The sequence below is a fragment of the Apteryx mantelli genome, chromosome 1 (assembly GCF_036417845.1).
Source record: "Apteryx mantelli isolate bAptMan1 chromosome 1, bAptMan1.hap1, whole genome shotgun sequence".
Lineage (NCBI taxonomy): Eukaryota > Metazoa > Chordata > Aves > Apterygiformes > Apterygidae > Apteryx > Apteryx mantelli.
In genome coordinates this window covers 70,180,105-70,206,301 of record NC_089978.1, presented here as the reverse complement: position 1 = coordinate 70,206,301, position 26,197 = coordinate 70,180,105, and the positions used below count along the sequence as shown (strand labels likewise).

The 26,197-nt window shown below is 41.0% G+C and overlaps 1 protein-coding gene across 1 annotated transcript in view; it reads left to right on the top strand.

Moving 5' to 3' along the window:
• Window positions 1–24,138, top strand: part of CRACDL (CRACD like) — a 28,659-nt gene extending 4,521 nt beyond the window's left edge. Inside the window, exons 4-10 of the mRNA XM_067307765.1 lie at window positions 89–250; window positions 887–955; window positions 4,226–4,453; window positions 6,436–8,050; window positions 19,227–19,426; window positions 21,158–21,293; window positions 22,104–24,138. Coding sequence (XP_067163866.1) covers window positions 89–250; window positions 887–955; window positions 4,226–4,453; window positions 6,436–8,050; window positions 19,227–19,426; window positions 21,158–21,293; window positions 22,104–22,249 — 2,556 coding nt within the window. The 3' untranslated portion in view covers window positions 22,250–24,138. The remainder of the gene's footprint in view (window positions 1–88; window positions 251–886; window positions 956–4,225; window positions 4,454–6,435; window positions 8,051–19,226; window positions 19,427–21,157; window positions 21,294–22,103) is intronic.
• Window positions 24,139–26,197: the final 2,059 nt, after the last annotated feature.

The window sequence follows — 26,197 nt, the reverse complement described above, 5'->3', positions numbered from 1 at the left end:
AAGGTAACTCATTGACATGAACTAAAAAAATGCAGTGGGGAGACCTCCATCACTTTCACATGCTAATATATTTTATGCCATATTGTAGTTGAAACTACAGCACAACATGAAATTGGGACCTCCACCTCCTTTTGGACTTCATGCAAAGCGCTCAGAGGATGCTGGGACCAGTTCTGAAGACGATGGATTACCCAGGAGTCCTCCAGAAACATCTTTGCTCCATGAAATCCTAAATTCAGGCACAACAAGAGTGAGTAGTTCTGGTATTGACAAAAGTCAGTGTTTAACGACTTATCTCAGCCATGTGTGGGAGGCAGAAAAAATTATTTGGTTTGCTAGATGTATTACTACTTCATCTCTGAACCGTTCAGAAATACTTTATTCAAAGTGGGAAAGTGGTGTCTCTCTGTGTAAACAGCTACTTAGAATCTCTCTATTCCTGTTGAAATATAAAGATCATGCCAGAAAATGCAGAAATAGGAAAGCAAGGGTGTGTTTGTTTGCATAGGGTCAGGGGTGATGTGGGTGTTTAGGGACTACAGATAGCTGCCAGGCATAAAAAAAGGCTGAAAAATCTGTAGTCTCCCTCGAATGTGCTAATTAGAGTCTCTTCCTTAATATTTTTCTATGCTGTCATGGGAAAAAGAAACATATAAGAATCTGAAATTTTTTTTTCTTTTTAAATGATAGTTTTGTTACAGATTATTTCATTTTTTATCTGCATGTCTTATACTTTATGTTTGCAATGTCCTTGCTAATCCTTAAGATTATAGAGAAAAACAGCTTACATTGTCAGTATTGTGTGCACTTTGTGTAGATGGTTTCTGCTGGTACATCCATCTCATTTGTCATCTTTACTGAATCTCTTCCTCATTCCATCCCACAGTTCTCTGACTCTCACAAGCACCTTAGCTCTTTGAGTTTAGCTGGAACAGGCAGTGAAGAAGAAGAACAGGTAACTTCTGCCAAATGTATTAAGGGCCAAGCAATTATGTATATTAATCTTTTAAATGAATGTAAGGCAAAAATATTACTTCATTGTCTGTCTGCTGCAAAAACAACCTTCTGTGTATGTAATTGCATCTCTATCTGTTTTGCTGTTTTAATAGCTATCCTTCTAACTTAAAAAGTTACGATTGTTTATCAACATAATTCTCCAGTACCAAATAATCTCCCGTTAATAATAACTAAGTCCTCTAGTATGTCTCATATCTTTCAGAAAACTTGACCAACATGATTTAATCTTTCAAATCAAACAACCAGATTTAGACACAGAGAGAAGTGGTATCCCTTTTTTAAAGACGAGAAACTACAGTAAAGGGTGGTTAAGTTATGTGCATAGGATGAGGGAGGAAGTTTGCTAAGGAGACACGAACAAAATGTAGATCTTCTGATATCTGCCTGCCCAGACCCTTGCTTTAAGTACAAAATTACCTTGCACTGATATAGAAACAGTTTGCCTGATGATAGTGATTGACATTGCTGCTTAGGAGACTGGGATTCAGCCTTTAGTCAGATTCTGGCCACATGAGCCAGCATGAGCTGTGAATTCTGCTGAAGTGATGTTTTCAGGACTTGAGTACAAGCAAATAGATGGTTTTCTTCAATCAGCAGTCAGACATTGTGGCTGATTAAAGAGTGGTTTTGAAAGGCTCTGAAGAGTCCCTTTTAGCTGTCTGCAGCTGGAGTCATGGTGGAAACAACACAGGGGGTAAAGTGAAAAACATTTTCTAGAAGTAGGAGAAGGGATAGAGGGAAATTGCAGAAAGGAAATAAAGAAGCTGGTCCCAAGCTGACCATTTCTTGGTAATTAATGCATTTTAACGCCAGCTGCAGCAGGGCTCAACAAAAATTTCTGGCCCCACTTGTTAGACTTACACAAAGGTGTTTGAAAAACTGCTTATATACAGTGAAGTCTTAATATGTTTTAAAGAAAAAATGGAACATGTGAAGAAAGTATTTCTTGAAAATTGTTATATGTTCACTGTAAAAATATTTGTCTAGTCCAGATGTATATTCACTAAAGGAGCATTTGTGCCTCCCTGTAGCTCCATTAACATCACTCTGACTCACTCTCTGACTGCAGAGACACTGTGGTGACTATGGTTGCTCAGCTTTTCCACAGGCCCCATAGGTTAGCTCAGAGCTCTGTGCATCCCAGTCCAGTCTGAGAGTATATCCAGAAAGTAGCACCACATGAATGCATTCCTCCCAAAATGCAGAATTCAGCTGGCATTTTGGAGAGACTAGGCCTGCTTCTGGAAGTCAGGAGGAGACGTAATGGCCTGTCTGTAGGCCTGAGGGGTGATACAGTTTTGCACATTACAACTCGGAGGTTTTGGGTGGCAAGAAGACCTTGCAATGTCTTGGAAGCTTTCTTGGATGGAAGAGGGAAGAGAGGGGTCATGACGATCCCATCCTTGCTCCAGGAATGGGGCTCCCTCTTTGCCCCACACCTGGTGATACCCAGTGCAAGCAGCTGAAGGAGAGGGGAGCCATGTGAGCGTGAGGTTTAGGGAAAGGGGCCTGCTGGCCGCCCCCCCCTCCAGCAGGCTTAGCCAGAGCCAGATTTCACAAGCCAGGCAATCTTTACAGCCAGCCCAGATCTGGCATTCTCTCAGCCTGCTGCAATTTAACTGGAGTAGCAAACCAGATTCTTGCTTTTCCAGCGTGATGGCCAACACTGAGCATTGCCAATGAGAAGAAATGCGAGTTCTTAAGGAAAAGCAGAGGCCAAAAAAAAAAAAAAAGGCAGGCAGGTAATGACAAGCTTTTAAAGAGAACATGTGTTGTGTCTTTATCAGGGAGCTGAAATGTCAATGTATTCACTGCTAGGTACTAATGTATAATGCAGCCATGTATCGTTGTTGTACCTTAGTCATGTTTGAGTACTACACTGAAGATATTGTAGAGAAACCCTACTGCAAATTAGTGACAGCATCCATTATTCAGCATGGCCGAGCTGCTTCCTTTTTTGTTTTGTTTTGTTTTTTCGTAATAGAAAGCATAATCGGAAGCTGTGGATCCAGCGTCCACTAAAACCAGTGGGAGTTTTTCCCTGAATGTAGAGGAAGTGGTAGCAGGTCCTAGCTATATTCCAGAATATCTTCTGGCTGCAATGCAGAACTCCACATGCAGAAAATGCTGATGCTTTTTTCCTCCCTAAATAAAATAAACACTATACTGCTCTTCCCTTCTCCCAGCCATACCCCTCAATAAAATATGACTTCCAGAAGCCTTCTGTCCAGCTGAATAGGGCATGACAAAGAAGGAAAACTTCCATAATGAAATGCACTGGAATTTCAAGCCTCCAGAGGACTGTTATCAAGAGTTGGCAGAGGTCATTTTAATATTATGACAAATATCATGGAAATACCATTTTGCCTATTTGCAAAAGTTGAATCAGAAAGAAAGGAAGACCCCTTTTTACAGAGTCATTTTTCACAAAGTTCTCAGTCTCCTTTTTGCATCAGCCCTGGACTTGGGTGGTTTTTGTTGAGGCACACAGGAAAGTTGAATTTCAGCTTCATGAAAGTATTGCATCCTTTTGGGGCATTCAAAAGTTATTTCTGGATGGATTACTGGTCAGGTTGGAAGTTCCAGGCCACTAGTAGGAATCGCCCATCATTTCCTTCCCTAAAATAGTCTGTAAATAAAATGTTATGTTTCAGGGTAAGCTCCCTACTTATTTTGCAAATACAAATAAATGAAGAAAAAATGGAAGGTAACTGAACTGTTAATGCTATTGATGTTTGATTCTTTTTTCTTTAAGAGGATGTTGTAGAGTTGGAGGGGACCTGATAAAATGTAGGAAGCTAGAGATGCCCTGGTCCAGCATGACTGTGGGTAGCAGTCTAGACAGATGCTGGAGGAGAGACCCAGAAATTTACCCATTAGGATTGGTAACTGAGTATTCTTCATAAATGTATTTCCTAAAAACATGCTGACTGTATATTTCTGTGCTTTAGATCTTCTAGTTAAATGTGACTTGTTCTCTCCCACTGGACTATATAACGTGATATTCTCGCTGCTAAAAATGCAAAATTGCTAACACTAGTATTCCATGTCCAACATTAGGAAGTCCAATGTATTTTAAAAAGAAGTCAAAAAGAAACCAAGGCAATCACAAAATGCCAATAAACATGCCCCCTTCTCTGTAGGATTGTTATTTTCATGTCTTGTTTTTTTTGTTTGATTCTCCATTTGGGGATTATTTTTGTTTTAGGTCACACTGAGTCCTTCTAGGCCTCAATCTACAGCCAGCCAGCTGTTCCCTAGGCATGGAAATGCTAAAACTGGAGGTCCCCAGATATCTGACAGCAGCATCTCGCCCACAGCCAATTTTGACACTCCGCCTGAGCTCTCCTCTTGCTTGGATAATTCTGCTGCTAAACATAAACTTTTAATAAAACCCCGGAATCAGAGATCCAGTAAAATGAGAAGATTTTCTCAGGTAATTATGAAAAAAAGCAGTGTCACCATTGAAACAAAAACTGGAACTTCTTACTGGGTTTCATATGCAAACTCAGACTGGTTAAGAAAAGTCAGATGGGCGCACGGATATTTCGTTGGGTTTTAATAGCTTTTATTTAATATGTGTCTGGAGTAGACAGTAAGAACAGAATAAATATTATGAAATTACTTGTTAATTCTCTTGATACAGCAGTTTATGTGAAAATTTCTTCTTAAAGTTACCATGCAGTACAATTTAGTGTCTTGTCCATGATACAGAAGTTGAAGCTGACTGCTTCTTTTCTTACTTTTAAAATTTTATCTTTTCAAAAAATTATGATTAACTTGTGCACTTTTCCTGGCCTGAAAGATCCTGTAAAATCTTGAGTCTTTGAGAGACTATTGATGGAGGAACTTGGGGGGGGGGGGGAGTGTTAACTTCCCAAATATCATTGGGATTATGTTTTCAAAAATCACAGAAATAAGTTGTGACCTGTTACTTGGAACCAAATACTGGACATTAGGACTGTTATGCATTCAGCCCTCTCCCTGTCCCAAATTTGTAGACCCTTTATGTGCACTACAAAGACTTACAAATAAGTCTTCACAGGAAAAAAATGTGTATAACTGTTGTTTTTTAAACAGTCATTTAAAACACCTTTTATCTGGTTCTTTTTTGCATCTTATGATGGAGATTATTTAATATTTCTTCTTTTTCTCCCATTTTAGACCTGAAGTTTACAATTCTTACTACAGCATTTGCACTTTATTATCTGTGGTTTCTTTCAATGTTTTAAACACATTAAAACCATTAAATTGGCTTGTTTAACTTTATCATTCCCCTGTCTACTTTAAACTGCCAGATGATTGAACCCTCCTGGTTTACCATGGAGAATGTTTATACCTTTCGCTATTACAATTTTTAAACATTTGCCTGCCCACTTTTACCTGTGTACTTTGCTTCTGGCTTGCTAACTACCATCTTCTGCTTTTATATTCCTGGGTCCTCACTGGATATGGGCTGTGAATGCAGGTGGCATTGCAGCTTTGTCTTTGCAATTGCATTTGCAAATCTGGAAATTATGTGAGCCCTAAAAGTGTTTTCAGAGGGCAAGTTTTGTGTTCTTAGAATTAGGGCCTACATCCAAAACACATATTTACCCAACAAACTACAGTGATTCAGTCAGCTAACACAGGCACCATATGAAAATGCATATTCAACAGCTTAATAACATGCTTTGAAATAATCCTGTATGTTTAGTCAGGGCTAAGTACATATTTATAGAAGCTTACCTGAAGCTTAATCACAAAGAATTTGCAGATAACTACACATGTATTTATAAACTTTCATCAGGTAGTCTAACTTTTGAAAGCAAAAAAAGACTTCATACAAGGGAGGCAAGGTTCTAATGCTGTATCACTGTGATTAGACAGAAGATTGCCATATGGGGATAGATACTCAGCTGGCATAGTGTGTCATAACCTCAAGGACTTATTCAGTATTTTTTTGCTGTTCTTTCTATGTACACTTGTCTCTTCAACGTCATATTTTAGAAAGAAGGGGTAGTTTTATTTTTAATCATATTATGGAGTAGCAAAATACAAAGGGACAGATTTTTCTCTTTCAAGTGCTGCTTTTTGCCCAAGAGCAACACAACATATCCAGTATGCTCTGGGGCATCAAGTGCCAAGGACAGTCCAATGGCCATTGTTTTGATGAACTTCCCTTCTATAGAGGCATGAAAGCACCAGTTGTGCAGAATGAAGTGTTATTGATTGCTTTTATATTGGTTAAATACATTATACCACAATCTGCTCAGCCAAATAAGCATCCAGTATATAGGTTATGAAAACAGTGTGCTCAGCATTGAAGGCAAGTATTGCTTTTCTCTCTAAGATCTCAGTTGTAAATACAACAATAAAAAAGAAAGAAAAAGTGAATCTGCAGATGGTGATGGGGCTTTCTGAATTTCTTTGTTTCAGAGGACCCAGTCTGAATCTCTGACTGATTTGAGCTGTACACCAGAAGAAGAAGAGGATGATGACAAAGAGATGCAGACAGACTTGCCAGATGCTCTGTTGAAAACCAGTGAGCAAGAACTGCCATGCAGCACAGCTGCAGCGCAGGATGTGGCTTCCTGGCAGAAGCCCAGAATGCCTGAGGACCTTCCCCCTGGTTTGAGACCAGCGATGACTCAGCCCGCTTCTGAGTCTGGTGTTGCACAGGAAGCCCTGCTACCAGAGAATAAACCAGAGGGCTGCCCACCAACGCAGGAGACAGTATGCACAAAGCCTGAATCCTCATTGCTGCTAGAAGGTAAAGACTATGCAACCTCTCCCTCCTCCAGTCTAGACAGAGAAATAAAAAAGCAAAGAGATTCCTCAGAAGCACTGGCTCTGTTGTCTGGGGATGAGTGTGATGTGTCAGTCAATACTTTAAATCAAGAACATGAGGAGCTTCCGACTGTGTCTTCAGTATGTAAAGTACCATTTGAAGAAGATATTTCACTTAATAAGAGTAGTCTTGTTTGTTTGGACAGTTCAGAAGAAAATATACAGGATGATGAGATACGTTTGGAAATGTCCTGCAATAAAGAGGCAAAGAAAGAGGCTGCTGTATTGTCAGAGTCTATTCAGCAGTTTCCCATAGGTTCTTTCCAGCACATGGACTCATTTGTTATCCTTTCCCATGTTCCACATCCTGCTTCTTCAACACAGATGGGATCATCTGCTTCCTGGGCTCTAGAGAAAACAAAGACTACACAAGATGCAACTCCTGATAAGGAGAACTGTCAGTTGCTGGCCCACAAGGAAGAAATTTTGGGGAAGAAAGCAGAAAAAGCAGCCAATGAACTCAATGCCTTGAGAAAGTTTTCTGTGTCCTCTGCACGAGAAAGGCCAAGGACCAGAAGCCTACACTTTCCAGAAAGCTCAGAGTGTGAAAGTCCATTAAATACCAGATTCTTCCTGTCCAAAGCAAAAGTCTCCTTAAGAAATGAGAGGTGGAAAGATGATTTGCAGACAGGATCTGGAGATGGAAAAACTAGCAACAAAAAACAGACTTTGCTGCCAGAGTCCAGCTGTGAGATCACAGGCCAATCTATGGAAATGTTGGCTGGCTGTGTTTCTCAGGCTATTGATGCAGGTCCTGTCCCAAGAGATTCTTCTGTGGTATCTCAGAGTCAGCCAGACTGTGAAGACAAAAGTCCTTTTCAAATAAAACTTAGATCCACCTCACTGTCCTTGAAATATGGAGACTACTCTTCACAAGAATCAAAAGGGATTAAAAGATACAGTGCAGAGTTTAATTTAGAAAATGAGGGATTGACTTCATTTCTAAAAGGTGAAAAGGCACAGATCAAAAAGACAGCCGATATGAATATTGGTGGTTCTTTAAATGATAACATCAAACCCAAAGCAAAGTCCTCTGAACAGCTTAGTGGCAAACCTCCATTGCCTAAGAAGCCTGTCTTGCAAAACATAACTGTTCCAAATACCAATGCAAACAGGGAGAAACAGGACAAAGTTATTCAGTCTCCTGAATCCAGAAATGAAGATAGAGACTTGGAGAAAAAGTCAAGTCCTTGTAAAGTGCCTGGTAAGACTCCTGATGCTTTATAAAGTTATCTTAACTCTTGAGAAATGGCCCTACCTGTGAGAGAGTGTAAGGCAGCCTATTGTGTCAAACACAGAGGTGGTGAGTGTGAGTTGATGGCTCTGCCTTCAGCGATGTTGCTCCCTGATTCTCCCTTGCTGAAAAGACCTATCAAAACAATAGCAGGAAAGAAGTGTCAGCCAGAATAAGATATTTTAACTGGAATTTTTACATTTCAGGGCATTGTTTAAAGGATGTTCAAAGTGACACTTAAAAAATTAATAAAGTACATTAGCTAGTATTGTGAAACAAAAATATCAAGCTACTAAATGTCCCATTAAGAGCTGCTGTATGGCAATTCAGGAGCCAGGAGCACATATTAAGTGTAGTGCTCTGTGTGGGATGAGTGACTCAGACCTCTAGACCTTCTTTTTCCACCATAATAGTGAGGGAGAAGTACTACTAATTGCCCAGCATGCTCAACACTGTTTATTTATCATCTCCCGTGAGCTTTGCTTACTCGTTTATCTATCTTTATCATTACTCACTCCCTGTTTAAAAACAGACAATAGCTACCCTGTAGCTTCATGGAGTTTAAAGCCAGAAGGGACCATAAGATCATGTTTACTGCAGATTGTTAAATTTCACCCAGTTGTCCACATTATAAGCCAAAATATAATTGGGTTAGAGTAAAAACTCCAGTCCTCTGGAGACTAATATATTGTGTGCCACAGACAGAGAACAGAAAAGACCAAAAGTGGCACCAGTATCTGAGGTATTTGCAATGTCAGGAAGCATGTTAGGTAGAGTATACTCAAACAATTCTAGCAGGAGACCTCTGCTCTTCACTTCAAAGAAAGGCCAAAAGGAAGATAAACTCTTTAGGTCTTCTGATCTGTGGGAGAAATTTCTTCCCTGCCCTGAATGCATCTGGTCACGAGTTTGATGCTAAGCATGTGAGAAAGAGATGGCAGCCAAGCAAGTAAAAAGGTTTCTGTGTGCTATCCCAGAACTCCACCCCTTGGTTACTCTCCTCCGGTTGAGGTCAGTCTCTGAGCTTAAGAGGGAAGAGCATAAAATGAGAAGACCTCAGGATATGGTAAGGCAGTTGTCCTGGAGGGTGACAGAAGCCTCTTCCTGGCCCCAGAGGCAACTTTCTGAGGCCCTGAGTGAAAGCTGATTGTACTTGTCACCTGCGTTTGCAGATGTTTTTGCAGGGCTCTCATTTACAACTTCTTGTTCTCCCCGCGGTCAAAGGAGGAGATTCATCAGCTGCCAGACTGCCTGACGGGACTCCCACGGCCATCCAGGCAGGCCCCCCATGCCACCACCACCATGCAGGAGGGGAAGTCTCCCTTTATATAATCCCAGCACTGCTTTAAACACATTTTCCCCACTGCCCTGCCTTGAAGAGTAGTTGATTATTCATAATGACCCTCAAATCTACTCTAATCGATTAAGATAGTCTGTGGTCAGGGCTCTTTCACGCTATTTTTAGGAGTGTCACAGTGAGAATAGATGAGGAGGAGACCTAACACTGTAGGGTCAGTCTGCTAGAAGATGGAGGAATGGGAATATATGGCACTGAGGCGCTGGAGTTACAAGCGTTCCCGTATAGAGTCTTATTTCCCATTTGTCCTGCTGAGTCCCAGGTGCCAGGAGTGAGTCTTGGTGCAGTAAGAGCAGAGGAGATAGTAGGTGTTGGAGGATGGGGAAAGTGAAGAAATGGTGCCAGGGAGCATGTTTCTCTTTTGGCTTCTTCACTGCTTGTGCAGCCCTGGGACTGAGGCTCCTGTCCCCATGTTCAGGGGTGTCCTCTGCAAAACAGAGTCTGAGGGTGAGAGCTTGCCCCAGGCCACTTGGCAGGGGTGCACAAGCCTGGAGCTCAACGTAGGGCTGCTTGTTGAGAACCCTGTTTCAGATGTGTTCCTCACCACCTGACATTATTATAAGAAATTTGTGTGGCCTATGATGGTTGAACATGGCAATTCAGGCTGGTCTGTAATGGTAGTTCATCTTCTTCCTTATTTACTGCCCCACCATTATTACTATAACACCTTAAGCAAAGCTGCTAGTTTTCCACATATTTCCAGCTTGGAATAGCTTTGTAATGGATTCTGATATTTTAGCATGCCAGGACTAAAAAAGTTTGATTCCAAATATGAAGCAGTCTGCTCCCCAGGTTGACCCAAGTTCCTCTTTACCCTACTACAGACCTTTCTCCTTAGATATTTGATCAAATACCTCCTTGTCCTAAGTTATTGCATGAGCCTGAGGTGACTACCATTAAGTTGCAGGTGAATGAGGCGTGCCCATGTCTCTAATTGCCCTGGCACAACACTGATTTTGGCAGGGGTGTTTATACAGCACCACCTGAGGAGAATTACCCTAGGGCGCTGGGAAAGCTCAGAAGCAGTGCACTTCTGCAAGGCATAAGAGAGCCACATGATACAGTGAGGAAAATGATCAATACCCCTGCAAAAATATCATTTTAAGCTCCGTGAAACATATGCCTCAGCCCAATGGCTCAGGAGTGTATCTTTGTTAACTGCAAGCAGCGGTAATCAGAAAAGCATAATCGGCTCTTCTATGGTGTGTGTGCTTTAACGACAGTCTCTGGCCTTCAGATATTCTGGGCCACCCGCTTCTTTTTTTTGTCCACCACTCTTCATGCTGGCACCCAGCCCACTCCTATTCTTTGAGTTCGTTAGCCCTTTCAAAGAGCTGTGGTTGCTGTTGAGAGATACTTGGGTGCTGTCAGGGAGTTTCAGCCTACTGCATGTTAGGAAATTCCTGTGCTGAACAAGAAGACAAGCTGTGAAATCATGATGCAAGGCAGTGCAATTCCCTTTTCATGTACAATCATCTAGAAAAAGTCAGTTCGCTGTGTCATGGGGTGAGCAGGGGCAATTTGGTTCTTTCAGTTCAATCTTTAGCTTTCAGCACTTCTGGAAATCAGTATCAAAGGCAATGTGAAGGCTGTCGGCATGCTGGCTTAACACCAAAAGCGAAACCAGCACTCTTGGGCACTAGAGCTTTCTGCAGAACTAGCAGGGGATTGCTTGGCATCTGTGTGGTTGAAGGGTGAAGTTTTTTATGCGTGTGAGAAAGCAGTCACCCTAGTTGCCATGGAGGAGTAAATTGCAAATTGCTGCAGCTAAAGGCACAAGTCTTTGCAAGAACTAAAAAAGCATACTGTGCTCTTTGGGGCTGATACACTTCTCTATAAATCCTGTACAGAGCAGAACCAAATAACACATCCTAACAGGTTACTACAAGAGCAAAACCATAAGCAGTACCTATGTGAATGTGCATATTAGGACATAAAAAAATCAGTGACTGAGGAGCTGTAGTAGGGTGACATTCTTTTAAAGAGAAAAGGAACTCAGGGAGGGATGGTGAATGTTAATGGTGAATGAAGTGGGTATGTATTGTCTAGCAAATCCAGTCTTTGAAACGTCAAGAAAAATGTTTCTCTACATAAAAGACATTGCTTTAATGCTGTGTATAGGTCAAAAGAAGGCTCTCTCTTTTTCAAAAGAAGTTGTTTTTTAGGCTGTGTCAGGCTATTTTGCAATATGGCTGTTTTCCATCAGTAAATAGACTTTGATGCAAACATAGCAATTTCTTGTGTAAAAAAGACTCTTCACATCAGTGTTATAGATCCAACCAAAAGTCACATCCATTATAGGTCAGCCTAGAGGAGAAAGAAATGTCAGAAATATTTTGCCAAGTATTTTAGAATTGCTCTGTCCGAAGTTAAGGCTTTGGGTGTGTATGCTGAGACAAATGCATATAGTACTTTAATAAACAAAGGCAAATATGTAGGCTAGGATATCCTAAATGCCATATGCATTTTTAAAGCCCTGCTTAAAATAACTGGTGTTTTATAAGTGAGCAAAGATGCAACAATGTGGAATGAAATACATATGCATAAGCAGTGTTATAAAATGATGACACTGGTGTATATAGGGGCTTTTATCTCATAGTGTAAAGTTGTTTGGTTTAGTTCTGAATATGTTTGCTTTTAAAATATGCAGGGAACACATAAGTTAGCTTTGCTTGCTATTAAAGGTGTGACTTTCAAAAGGCTCTAATATTCTGTTTCTGACCTTTTGCCTGCACAGATGTATGGTAAGAGTAACCACTCTTTTCAGCCCTTGTAGGTGTAAGATGTTCATTTTTCAGGTACCAAAAGATTTAAATGTTATAAAATGCCTCTGCTATATTTTGTACGCACAAAGACTTTTTGATTTAAAGGAAACGGGTATGGTATCTGAGGCCATCTCTAAAAAAGCAAGCCCTAAAGCTCAGGGTAACATTTAAGATGCTTTGGCCATGGTTATCCATATATGCTACACATACATACAAGCATACATATATACCCCCTTCTCACTCCCCTACATACAATGGAATACCCTGGGTATATCTGTTTGTCAGTAGACAGAGTTACATATAGATTTCTCTTTCACTTTCTACGCGTGTTTGTATAAACCAATATACAATAATAAGTCAACCTTAGGTCTCCTTTTGTACATAAAAATTATATAAAAATTAATGTTGTATCTTATCGTTCACGCAACTAGTCGGAAACACATTGAAGCATAATATCCCAACATCAAGTATACACACTTATTTCCATGGTCATTAGGCAGAAAAAAATCCACCTTTAGAGGATCAGGCCTCTAGTCTTTGAGAAAAAACAAATTCTGCTTTAATAAGATTTTGAAGGAAACAGATACCTGTGTTTAATATGACTGCAGCAAGACAATTTTCCCCTTAAAGATCAACAAGCTCATGGCCAGTCGTCTCGGCTGTTGTCAGATCCAGCGGAGAAGGGCTTATGTCCTTTTTATCTGAGTGAGGGAATTAAAAAGGTGTGATATAGTTCATTTTGTTTCAGTGGTTATCTTCTGCAGCCAGTGTTGAAGCTGCAGGAAGTGATGAAGAACATAGGGCTAGCTGCTGGCAAACAGTGCAGCTGATTTTGTGTTTGGTGACTGAGTGGTGGAAGAGGTAAAGGAAGGGCTTCAGAAGCCTTTGGGTATGGTTTCAAGCGGCAGCAGCAGACCTTAAATATACAAGAAATGTTATTTTTAATATGTGGTGACATTATGCATGGAACAGTTTGACAAGTTGTAACCTGGTATTTTCCTATTTTCTGTGATTTATTGCCATGCTTCATTCCAAGGGGAAGAAGGGAATCTTCTCTCAAAATGCCTCAGGCCAAATCAGTTTCAAGGAAACAAAGGAAGGATGCAATCATGAGGTTAAAAGTATGAGTGAATGAGAAATAAATCACTGCCAACAATATTCTTTATTATTTTATGAAGTCATTGAGTAATGAGTTGAATAACGTATTGTTTAAAATGTTGTAATAAGAACTAAAGAATATGGCTCAGAATTCAGTTTTAATCAGAAAATCTCAGGACTGTAACAAGCAAGAGGATAGGATCACCCCTGCTCACAGAGCATTAGCATAGTTTGTGGCATGTGCAACTTGAACAACATCTGACAGAGGTTGCCTGTGCCTTGCATTTTGGACCATGTTGTCTGCCTAAAAGTAGACTACACCAGCTGGGAACTGTTGTGCTAGTTGCTATGCATGTGACTTATAAGCAGAAGCAGGAATTAGATTGTGCTTTTGAGTACTTTTGGTTCCACTCTGGCTATTCAGTTCCTTAAATGTTGTGCTTTGACACATGGTGAATCACAAAAGCACACCGACTGCCTCCTAACTGGGTGAGATAAGATAGGGAGGACTCATTCAAGGTGATCAGACAGTCACTGAGTTGAGGAAAAAGATGTGCAAGCAACACTTCTCTTGTGAATAGTCACTTCCTGGGAAAGTTTTTGGCCTCCTAGTGCCCTTCAGGACTCAGAGTTTCATAGAAGAGTCTCAGATAATCTTAAACTGCTGATTTGCTTCACCTTACTAGCTCCTGTGTTACTTCACCACCTTTCATCTTTTGCATGTACTATAAACTGGCTGGAACAATTACACATGTATACTGCCAAACCACCTTCTCTAGTTGGGGGTGGAAGGATGGAAAGGACCTCTGGGCAATGGGAAAAATAATAAAAAGTGAATACACCTCTTCCTCTTCTTACAGTAGTTCTGACTGACAGATGAGGTAGTAAATCCTGCACAGATTGCATCTGATTATTTTGTGCTGAAGAGAACACATTTCTTCTCTTGCTGGCCTGACTTGCTTTCTGTAGCAAAGACTTTCACAAAAACAAGTGTAGAACATAGTAACTTAAAGAAACAAGAAAGCCCCTCCCATAAGGTGAGCAGATCAGCTCTTGATCCTCTGTAGGTGTTATTACTCTGCTGTCCTAAGTCAGGCCTATACAGATGTAAATAAACTCTTTAAAGATGATTATAAAGAGTTTTTTGCTACTATCACAGTAACGTTCTGAAACCATCTCTTGTGTGATGATATTTGGCTCTAAATTAGCTACCTTTTAATTTGTGTGACTAGGATGTCTGGTTTCTCATTCGGGAGAACTGTTGGAAGAACCAAACTGCTTGATGTCTTCCATTGCAATATCTGCCTTATGAAAAGCATTGTTATAATAGTGGCCTCCAATCATACCACTGAGAGATTGGGAACCCTGTTGTGCTAGGAAATACACATCGAAATAACAGAACGATGAATCCTGAATACATGAGGAAAACAGATAAATAAGAGCACAGGTAACAATAAGACTGTTGCATTTAGCGCAGTAAATAGAGCCTGAGCATACCAGTCACTTTGTCAGTATTGCCTTGTGGGAGCTGAGGAAGAACAATGTGTGATTCAGCTGACATGGAGCAACCAAGCTCCCATGGTTGCGACAGGGAAAATGGGAGAAAACACAAAGGGTGATTTTGAATCACGAAGACTAAAAAGTGGCATCACTAGCAGAGTCAAGGCAGAAGCCAGATTTCCAATATCATGGAAAAGCTGGTGGGTGGATCGAACAGGGCCTTCAGGGTAAAGACTTTTGTGTTTGAGAGCGCAAAGATATCAGAGGCAGTGAGGAAGGTCAAAACGTGGTGATGGGTGAGGAAAATGCTCTGTGTAGCGGTACTCTGACAGGATTGATGGGGGCTCTGATAGGGGCTGTTTTAGGTTTGGCATTATTCATTATATTTAAAGACATGGATGAATACAGTGTGTGCTTGTTACATTTACAAATACTACCAAGCTGGAAAGTATGTGGGCACACTAGAGGACAAGAGAGACATGGAGCTACTGGAGCGAGTCCAACAAAGGGCCACTAAGATGATTAAGGGACTGGAGCATTTCTCATATGAGGAAAGGCTGAGAGAGCTGGAACTCTTCAGCCTGGAGAAGAGAAGACTGAGGGGGGATCTTATCAACATGTGTATAAGTATCTGAAGGGAGGGTGTAGAGAGGATAGGGCAAGACTCTTTTTTGTGGTGCCCAGCAATAGGACGAGAAGCAACGGGCACAAACTGAAACACAAGAAGTTCTCACTGAAAAGGGAAAACTTCTTTACTTTAAGAGTGACTGAGCACTGGAACAGGTTACCCAGAGAGGTTGTGGAGTCTCCTTCCTTGAAGACACAATCCTGTGCAACGTGCTGTAGGTGACCCTGCTTGAGGAGAGGGGTTGGACTAGATGATCTCCAGAGGTCCCTTCCAACCTCAACCATTCTGTGATTCTGTGTGACTGAAGGAGGCAACATGGTGTTCACTCAGCCACCTAAAAAAAAAAAAAAAAAAAAAGATGAGATGTAAGATGGTGAGGACTTAGGATGAGAGCTGTAGCTACACAGGCCAAGGAGAAGCCTCGTCTCCTAAGGCATGAACAAGAGGTCTAGACAGGTGGGGACGGGGTATGTTTACGGGATGGAGCTACAGGAAGGGTTCAGCATGGCACAGGGAGAGCTTCAGTGGGAAAAGATCGTAATAATATTGAGCATTACTGATGCATGGACATTCACTGAGGCATGCTAGGAAAATGAGTTGAGTGATTTGGACAGAAAGTAACTTAAAATTATAAGCTTAGGCTACCTTATCTACTGAATGAGGGACCCTCTGAGAAATGCTGGAAACCACCACCATCAGTAGTGGCAATCGATCTGTTTATCAAATGGGGCTGTCTTACGTCTGGCACTATTCATTATATTTAAGGACATGGATGAATACAGTGTGTGCTTGTTACATTTGCAAATACTACCAAGCTGGAAAGTATGCAGGCATACTAGAGTATAAGATCAGAAATCAGAGTTATCTTGAGAAATTGGAAATGTAGTCTGAAAAGAACATTTTCATTACAGACAAGTATGAAGTACTGGTATATGTGAAAAAATAATCAGATGCACAGATATAAATGGGGACTAGGAGAGGGGAAATAACAAGACTTGAAGCTCATAAACAAAGTATGAAACAACAATAACATAATCCTGCAAAAAAAGTTATCATACTGAGTGATGTATACAGGAGACTATCTCCAAGGCACTTGGGGTAATCCTTCCACTTCACCTGATGCTAGTAGCATTTCATCTTGAATACTGTGTCCCAGCTTTGAGCACCATACTTTGAAGAAGATCTGGGCCAAATTAGGACAATTCCTACAAAAGCAAAAGTGATCTAGAGAATGTAACTAATCAGAAAAGGTTAAAGAAATGGGGAGGACATGGTGTAAGTCTTCAAATGCATTAAAGGCTACTGCACAAAGGGTGTGGGTAATTTGTTCATGTCCATAGTGTATAGGAGGAGTTATGGATTTAAATTGAAGGAAAGAAAATTTAGCTTAGCCAGTAGGGAAGAAGATCCCGTAGGAAAGGACAGTCAAGTCCTAGGATAGATAGTCTAGGGAGACTGAGATCTCTGTCTCATCTTTAGAGGTTTTTAAGAACAGATTAGATACCCATTTGTCAGGGAACAGTTTATGTGAAATTGTCTTGCAACTGATATTTCTGTGGAGCTGAAGGATGGACTAGATGACATCTTGAGGTCTTTTCCAGCCTTATTCTCTATCATCCTGTAAAATGAGACAAAAATGAAGCCAGGGCAGACAGTGAATGGGAGAAGGGGAGAAGATTATGAGAGAAACAGGTGTCTTGGCATGAAAAGACAGGGTGTAGTGGGGTGCAGAGCACTGGAGTAAATTCCCATGCAGGATGGAGGTTCTTCCAGTGTCCAGGGGGGCCTGCTTTATCTGGGCTGCATTTGCACAGCTGGACTTTCTGGCTTGTTCCTCTCAGAGGTTTACCTACAAGATCACATCAGTGAGCGTGAGGGGAAATGCAGGCATTAGCTAGCAAAGCATTTTGCTCTGCTATCTTGCTATTCTTGCTTCTTGCTATGCTTGCTTGCATCTTGCTATGCTATCTTGCTAAACGTGTGTTTTCTCTTTTTGTTGTTTTTAGATGATGTAGGCTTTACAGTGTTTTCTTGCTCAAATAACTAGTCTGTTTCTGGTGAGGTACAATAGCGACACGGGAAGATACCTGAGCAAATAAAGTTTATGGGCCCTTCAAAACGTGTGTCACAGATTCCAGCTCAGTGTTCAGACTAATCCTGGCTCAGTCTGTAGTACATGACTTGGGAGAGCAACGTTGCCTTCATCTCCTGTGCCTTTACCACATGTCTTAGACACGCCTTCAGAGACATTTGGCTGCTTTCCTGATCAGGGCCACATTCTGCTAAATTAGGTCATAAGCCCTCCACAAATGTGTCTGTCACCTCCGGGGGGGTCCTGGGCCAGGGTGGCACAGCTCTCCATCAGCCTCTTCCAGGCGCAGCAGCTCGGCCCCAGGGGATGCAGGCTCACTGGTGCCTAGTGCTCTGCCGGGAAGATGGGGCTGCAGTGAACCAGCCAAGCAGAAACAACTGCTTGGAAAAGCCTTGCTCTGGCTTAAAGGAAACACTGGGGTAAGAGAGCTAGGAATGAGATATCTCACATCAGTAGTCCTTCCTGGTTGAGCCTGCCTCATCCCAGGTCCCTGAATAGGATGCTGACTAGGTAACACACTTCTAGGGGCAGGACCATGCATGATTTTAGGATGAGATGCTTAACTTCTGCTCTGAAATAGCCTTCCATTAACTTGGGTACATTAGTGGCCAGAAATCACTGGGAAAGCTTAAATCATTTTCCCCTAAGACCCTGTCATTACTCTAACCATAGTGTTTGGTATTGCTCTTGTTCCTCTTTTAAGCCATGCAGACTCCATGTTAGCTGGAAAACTGAATTTTGGGTGCAGTGTAAGCCCATGAAGAAGTGGGGAACCTACGGGCTGGAGCCAACAGAGGAACTGAGACTCTTCCCTTGGTCCAATTTTGGTCAGCCTATAGACAGGATTTCCCTTCATAGAATATTTGAATATAGGATATTTCATTTCCCTATACCTCTAGATACTGCTTGTCTCTTAACAGCAATTCTAAGAATAGCAGGGTAGCATTTTTGACCCTTTACTCCAGGAAGAGGGTTTTTTTTCTTGTCTCACTGAAATCTCAGTTATGGTAGGGCATGACGAGAATGACTGCCCAGATGAATAGCTCAGTCGGTATCAGCAGGGATAAGTCAAATTAAATATCACATCAAAAGACTGCATTAACCCTGTGGTTTCAGTAGTATTTCTATGTGTTCACACATATGACACAGATTGTTGTGCTTTGTTGCCTACAGTGACCGCAGGCAGTAAGAGGCTGTGTGAGCTCGGCTGCTCCTCGAGGGGTGGATGGAAGACAGGAACCAGACTAAGATATCGGCTGCTGCTGTTCAGGCATGGAAAGAGCAGGGGGTGAAGGCAGTTGCCATGGGGAGGGATTGCTTTTGTACCACTGCAGTCCAGCTGTGTCCGGGTTTCAATCAGCTGTGGCTTGTCTCTAAGAAAAAGGCCATGAAGCAGATGGGAGGAGGGGGCAGAAGTGGAGACCCTGGAAAACTGATAGTTTAATGAAGCTTGATTGATGTTTTTGCACCTCCCTCATGTGGCTCTAGCTGAAGAAAAGATGAGAAATGTTGTTCACCAGTAAAATAGTAACTTAAAGTAGTGAAAATAGGAAGATTGCTTCCTGGAGACCAAACTAAAAAAATTCCTATTTATCCAGGCTTATCACATTTCTTCATGTGACAAATCAGGGTACTGAGCAAGTGAAAGCTGAAGTTAATTACAAGTCTCTTTCAAATAACCATGTATATAAATAATCTGTCAACAGAGCGAAGTGTGCCTTCCCCAGTGATTACTAGAGACTCCAGAAGAGAACCTGACAGTCCCGCAGAGCTGGCCTGGATTACCATAGCAAGACAAAAGCAGAGAGGCACGCAACAGGAGCAGGAACTTAACAGAGAAAAACTTGTGACTCCGGATGTTAAGTCAGATACAGAAAAACACAATAAAGAAAAGGAAGGAACAGAGGTACCTACAGCACAAATTTGTGATGCTTCTGTATCACATTCCTGCAGTATTCTTTGGATCTACCGCTATTATACCTGTCAAATGCTGTAATGATTACAGACGTTTAATAAGTATAATCATAAGTAACAAAGACACTGCTCTTGTAAATGTGGCCCCTGATTATTCAGATAAGTAATTTCATATCTCCAAGAAATCCTGGAACTATTCCAGGTGTGTAAAATTTCTTGGGTGCCCAGTACATGCTTACCAGATCTAGTGTGTATATTATGTACTAAAATAACCAAAATGAGATGCTAATTTTACAATCTCAGATATCTCTCAATACAGAAGAATACAGTCTCTTTGATTCTTTTAAGCACACGTTTCATGGTATCTCCCATACCTTCTGACTGATTTAAGACTGAATGAACAGCTTGGTCCCAGAAGCTCCTAGGTAACAATTTTTAGAGCCTTGAGAAGTGAAATAGGATAAAAATAACTTTTGCGCTTGCAGACACTGCCAAGATAAAAATTCTGGTTCTTTATATACTGATAACTCAGACGCACATGTGGTGACACGGAATACGGACTAACACGGCCTTTTCAAAGATCCCATGAAAAAGACGGTTATACCTGTAGTAAGTGATCTTCCCAGATGACAAAGCTGTACTAGCAGAAGCACTTGGCATTAATACAGAATACTAACAAGGCTTCCCTGTTCCTGGGCTTGCTCATGGAGGCGAGCAGACTGTGAGGACTGCTGTATTGCCTCATGCACAGTAAAAACCCTGTGCCGATGCAGGAACATGTGTGTCCTTTACCAGTAGAGCATTCCCAGTGCAAATGGCCTACTTTCTTACTTAAAACAGTTCTGCTAGAAACCCAGATTACTCTATTATATCTTTGAATAAGAAAAGATCTCTAGATGATGAAAAACAGCAGCAGTTAGATTAACAAGAAATAATACCTAATGAAACGTCTAGGCAAGATTATAAACTGCAATAACACTGAACATTGTCATAGCACTTAAAACACCATGCGTTTAAATGATCCCAAAATACAATTTCTGTGTCAGAGTAGGAAATTCCAGATTTTAGTTGGCAATACTTCCTAAAATTCATGCCATGCATTTCATTTCCCTAGATCAGCTAAGGGATAAATATGCCAAGATGCTTCTGACTGCAGTGTGTGAGGCTTGGTGCCGCTGTACTACTCCCACTTTCTCTCTCTCCCACATGGCACCAGACACTACCACTTCAGAACAGTTTTTGCTAGTGGCAAGAGAACTCATAGGAAAATGTGCTTGATTTCTTTTTTATGGAAATCCATTTACCTTCAACCCTCCCAAGGCCCAATGCCCTAAAACACAAAGTCTGGGAGGTGGAAGGGAAACATATGAGAGAACCAGGCTCTTTCCAAATCCCATCTATGTTAATAGAGAGTGCAAAGGGCCTGGAGTACATTTTGCATTGAAGACAATAATAATCTACTCACAGATACCATTATGAATAAGAGAAGATGCAGAGGGATAGTTTTAATCTGTAAAGTTCAGTATCATGGATGCTAACCTGAAATCACTGGGGCTTTCTGAACAAGTAACGGGTTCAAGTGAGAGGAGTGGAACCAGTGCACAATGAGTGTGCTTGTTTTTTGGATGACGACAGGCATCACGTCCACTCCTTTTGCTCATGTTCTTCCAGAGTGGTTTCATTCTCTCTGCATTACTTGGATTTTCTCCCTCTCTGTACCTAGGGGTCAGTGAAGCAGCACTGGAGCAAACTTTCACACGTGGCACCTAAAACCTCTTCTGAAGAACAGAGGAAAGAGACAAAGTCTGAAATGAAAGAGCCACTGCCGAGAACCAACTCACTGTCTCATTCTGTCCCTGGTAGGAAAGAAAACACTTTAAATACTAATGTAGGCTGTTATCTCGCAACCTTGTCAGAAGACATCATGCCTGACTGTGCTGGAAAAGGACTAGGGTCTAGATACTGATCTCTTCCCCAGTCCAAAATCAACGAGGGCAAATTGTTTTCTCAGCACTCATATCTGGAGTTTTATTTGGTGGAATATTCCTTTTACCACTTCAATTAAAGTAAAAGTCCTGTTATATAAATGTGAATCAAGAATGCAAGGAAATTCCACAGGACTGGGTCCCAAATGCCCTGGTGTAAAAAGTAAAATGAATGCAAAATTAGTTTCAGTAGCATTCAGTTTGAAAGTGGTTTCCTAAGCAAGCAAGAATGATGTGATCACAGACTTTCTGCCTGTTAGTCCTTCACAGTATCCTGAATCTATTTGGTAAATTCAAATTCGAAAGAGGGCAAAAGTCTGAAAGGTAATTAAATGCCTCCAAGTTGAAGGCTGGGTAAAGGGGGAAGTCCCAAATGAAAACCTCACTGAGGAAAAGACCTTCTCTTTTTTGGGCTGGGTGTTACACAGGTGATGGCAAGAAATCCAGATTATCATGTGTTTTGTAGTAAGCTTAGGGGACAAAAGCTATTCATTAGAAAAACAGATTGTGTTCTTTTGTGCATGGAATGGTTAGTTCCTCAATAATGTATTGTTAAAGGAGTTTCTATGTGAAATGTAAAGACTTTATACTGTAGGGCAAGGCACTGGAAGTTTTCAGTGAAAGAGCTAAGGTGTACAGCTGCACAGCAAGCTAACATAAAATATGCATGTATTTTATTCACAGTAGCTCAGTCACCAGCTCTGGTGGATAAGGAGGAAATAAGCCACTTTAAGAAAGCCAGTAATGCTGCTGCAGATCAGCCATCATGGATGGAACTTGCCAAAAAGAAATCACAAGCTTGGAGTGATATGCCACAGATTATAAAATAGAACGGCACAGACAAATAGCATCTTTTTATAATTATGTCAGCTATTCAATTTGAACTTCTACAGACCAGATAATCACAATGAAGAATCTCTGATGCAGGAGAAGGGTTTTATTACACAGCTGTGGAGAAAGCGTGCAATAGGTGCAGTCAAAAAGTTTACCTTAAACTTTGTAGCAATCAGGATTGCAACGGCAATGCATTACTTAAATTATGCTAAGGACATACTTAGACTTTGCAAAATAAAAATTCTGCCTTCTGTATTTCCTTTGTTTTCTGCTTTTAATGACATTTGCATCAAAACAGTATTTCTGCTGAACTTTTGTTGTTGCTATAAATTTCTATTTGTTAATTTTTTCCCTGATTATAAACTATGCACTAACATCATGATTCTGTTAATATGTTTCACTGGAATTGCCTGACACTCTTTTTAGCAAAGTTGTTTGGACGAGAGAGATGTTCACGAATAGCCACTACTGAGTACTCCATTAAAGTGTGTTGCTTGAGCTGAGTGCTTGTCTAGCTGAGTCAAGCTAGCCCAGTTTCTGGTTTTAGGTTACATTTTATGAGGCACAAATATGCACATTTATGCATGATCATGAATAAAAATTCCTTAGCTTTTTCTGTGAGCAAACTTGATTCCACAAAAGTAAAATTGGAATCTCATTAATACAGCCACAGATACTTTTCTCCCCAAATTTCTCTGGTCACTGCTATTTTTCCTTTATGTTGAAATCATCATTCTCATTTAGGAGCATAATATTAGTAGCAACAGACAATTTATGAATTCAGTTAAAAAATAAGAACTGGAAAGTCTTGAGCCAAACTGAAATGTTGGAAAACTGTGAACTTCACCCTTAGGCTGTCAACTCCAAACATCACCCCCTACACAGTCTTAATTATTCTCATTAAAAAATAATGGAAAGCATCACTGTGCTTTACTACATTTATGTAATATTCTCACGCCCATCAGACTGAGTCTCCAGCACCAGTTTGGAACTCCTGCTCTTCTAGGCTCTTCACCTTCACCTGTTTAACACCATTGACAAGAGAAATAATTGTTGCTGATTGACCAAAATCACTCTGAGTATGTTGTAACACCTCCCAGTGAGCTATGCAATTGCAATTACAAAAGCTAGCAACAAACCCTGTTAGGGAATTGCTTTAAAACTAATGCCCCACTGCTAAGACAAACTTCTCACTTTGTGTACGTGTGTGTGCATGTGTGAAGTATTAGCTTAACACTGGGTTCCCGAGGTTCCTTTATGTATACATTTGTGATTTTGTTTTCATGTCGCATTAACATTCTTTTCAGAAAAATATATGGAGATTTTAGGAAATGTAGGATTTCCTAACGTCTGTGTTTGCAGTTTTGAAATCTTGTCTTCTGCAAGGAGGTGGGGAGGAGAACCTAAATTCCCCCAGCAATGACAATTCTGTTTTGTAACGAAAAATGAAACAGGGCATTGGAACATGTGAACACCTGAGACACTGATAATGGCTTTCAGACAGGTCATCTTTCATCACAGAAAATCGGAGGAGGAAAAACGAGTTTTATAGCATTTTTACAAGTCTTTGGAGAAAGTCTTAAGTCTGCATTGGCTGCTGAAGGCCTACTGCAGCTTTTGCACAGACACACTCCCACTCATCACTTTAGTTGTCAATGGTATGGTCTCAGGCTGGTTTTTGCCAGCTGGTCCAGTTTTTTTTTTTTTAATTCAGATCTGTACGATCTATAGTAGAAACAGGCATATTTTTCAGGTACAATAAAAATCATCTTAACTCCCCCTCTCTCCAAAAACCCTTTCTGTAATAAATAATTCATTAGCATAACGTGTTATTTTAAAATATACTATTACGAACTGTAGCAATTTCAAAAAAACGGTTTCTATATTAAAGGAATATACTATATAAAAAAACCCAAGTTTGTATTCTTTTATAGTTATTGTCATGTCCCCCTCTCCCTGTCCCATGCAAAGAGCACAATGTTTTCAGGAAATGTGCTTGAGCTATAGCTGAAGGACCAGCCTATTTCCTTATAATTCTCTCACTGTTTAAAATTATTGCAGTTGTGTTGAATCATGACTGAATTTCTGGAATACAGCCTGTGCAATTACATGGGGAAGACTACAACTCTCTTGGCCTTGCTCCTGTTTTTATAGCCAGATGCTCAGGAATAATGGAGGAGAAAGGTGGAGAAGCATGGCATAACCTGTACTAGCTCAAAAAAAAAAAAAAAAAAAAATCCAGGAGGCCCCCTGCACAGACCTGCCGAAGAGAGGAGGCGGGGGGGGGGGGGGGGGGGGGACTAGCTCCTCACAAGGCTCAGCTCCAGGCCTAAGGTGGTGTTTTGGAGCTGACTTGGGAATTGTGCTGAGGCAGGAAGCCCTGCACTGACGCCAGTGTGCATTTTGCCATTAACTGTGACACATTCTGGATATTGCCACGCTAGCGCTTCCGCTGACTTGACTTTCATGTGCTTTTTACTGCTGACTGGCTATGAACGCCTGCCATGAGCAGGCAGGTGACGGCTAGTTTCTTGGATCCATACAAGGCCACCAGCAACCGTCCCCTCATCTCCCGGGGAAGGGTGCTGTGGCCTTGCACGCCACAGATGAAATGCAGGCCAGCCTTGAAGAATTATGCCGTAATTACAAAGGAATTTAAGTATCTCAAAATAGGACTGGCTTATGCTTCATTTAAGTGGTAACATTATATTTTTCTTTCCACCCAGTGCATAACTGAACTGGAACTGATTGCCATAGGATGTTGTAGGCACCAAAGGTTTAGATAACTTCAAACAGCATTTGAACAAATTAGTGGAAGACAAAATCCATCAAGTGCTGTTCAGCACAAAAGACGGGGCCTCTGCCCCGGGGGTCGTCAGCTGTAGATTGGGAAAGGCCTTGGCAGGCGGTGAAACTGGGTGCTGGTGGTGTTCGTACTCTCCTGCCACAGGCTTCTGCTACTGGCCATTGCCAAAAAAAGAAGATGCTTGGCTAGCTGGATCTTTCAGCTGACCTACAAAGGGAATTTTTATTTTCTTATGGCATCACTCTGTGCTCAGATTTCTTCATTTCAAGGCAAAGGACTGTGTGAGCAACTGCTGAGAGGGCTGCGTTGTCAGCTAACAGGCAGAGAGCAGTTGTAGAGCCGGCATATTTTTCCTTGGCCAAGTGGTGGGTTTGTGGCAATGGAAAGATGCAAATACAAAGAGATTGTCTTCTGTGTATGAACAGTGATTTATGTTTTACATTTTATACCACTGGAAAAGCCTTTCTGATCGGGTCATCTTTCCCAAGGATGTCATTGCACTTCTCCAGCTGAGAAGCAATATCACTGACTCAGACCGATCTGTTTTGCTCAGGCAGCTGAAATTATATATTGTAGATATATAGCATCTAACACTGAAATAAAATTTAAAAATTCACTCTTTGTTTGTGACTCATGCACATAAACTAACATAGTTTGAATTACAGTCAAGGAGCAACAAGAAAATAGACTTGAAAAACAGAACAATTCTTCTCCCAGAAGTGCTGCATGATACATCGTTGGCTTCCTGTTTATGAGCAAGGTGACATTTTGGAAACAGTTGCCCTTCCCAGCAGTAAGGTACTGCACACAATGCAAATGGCATTACGTATCACATGTCTTTCAGTGCAAAAAGTGGAGATTTTGTGGTAAACGCTTTACTATTTTGATTATTAGAACTAGCTACTTCCTAATGTTTAGTAATTTTATGAAAATTACGAAATGACTTTTAATGTGGTATAGCAAAGTGCAATCAATTTTTAAGGCCAAAACATCCCTCTGGCCTTTACTTTGATATGTTTTGCACTGTAATGCTTTTGACAACAAAATTTTTATTAAATCTATTGCATTTTTTTAAAGATGAAGAATATAAAATCTTGTTGTCGGTGAAAATATCCAACAGCAGTTTAGCAAGCAGCTT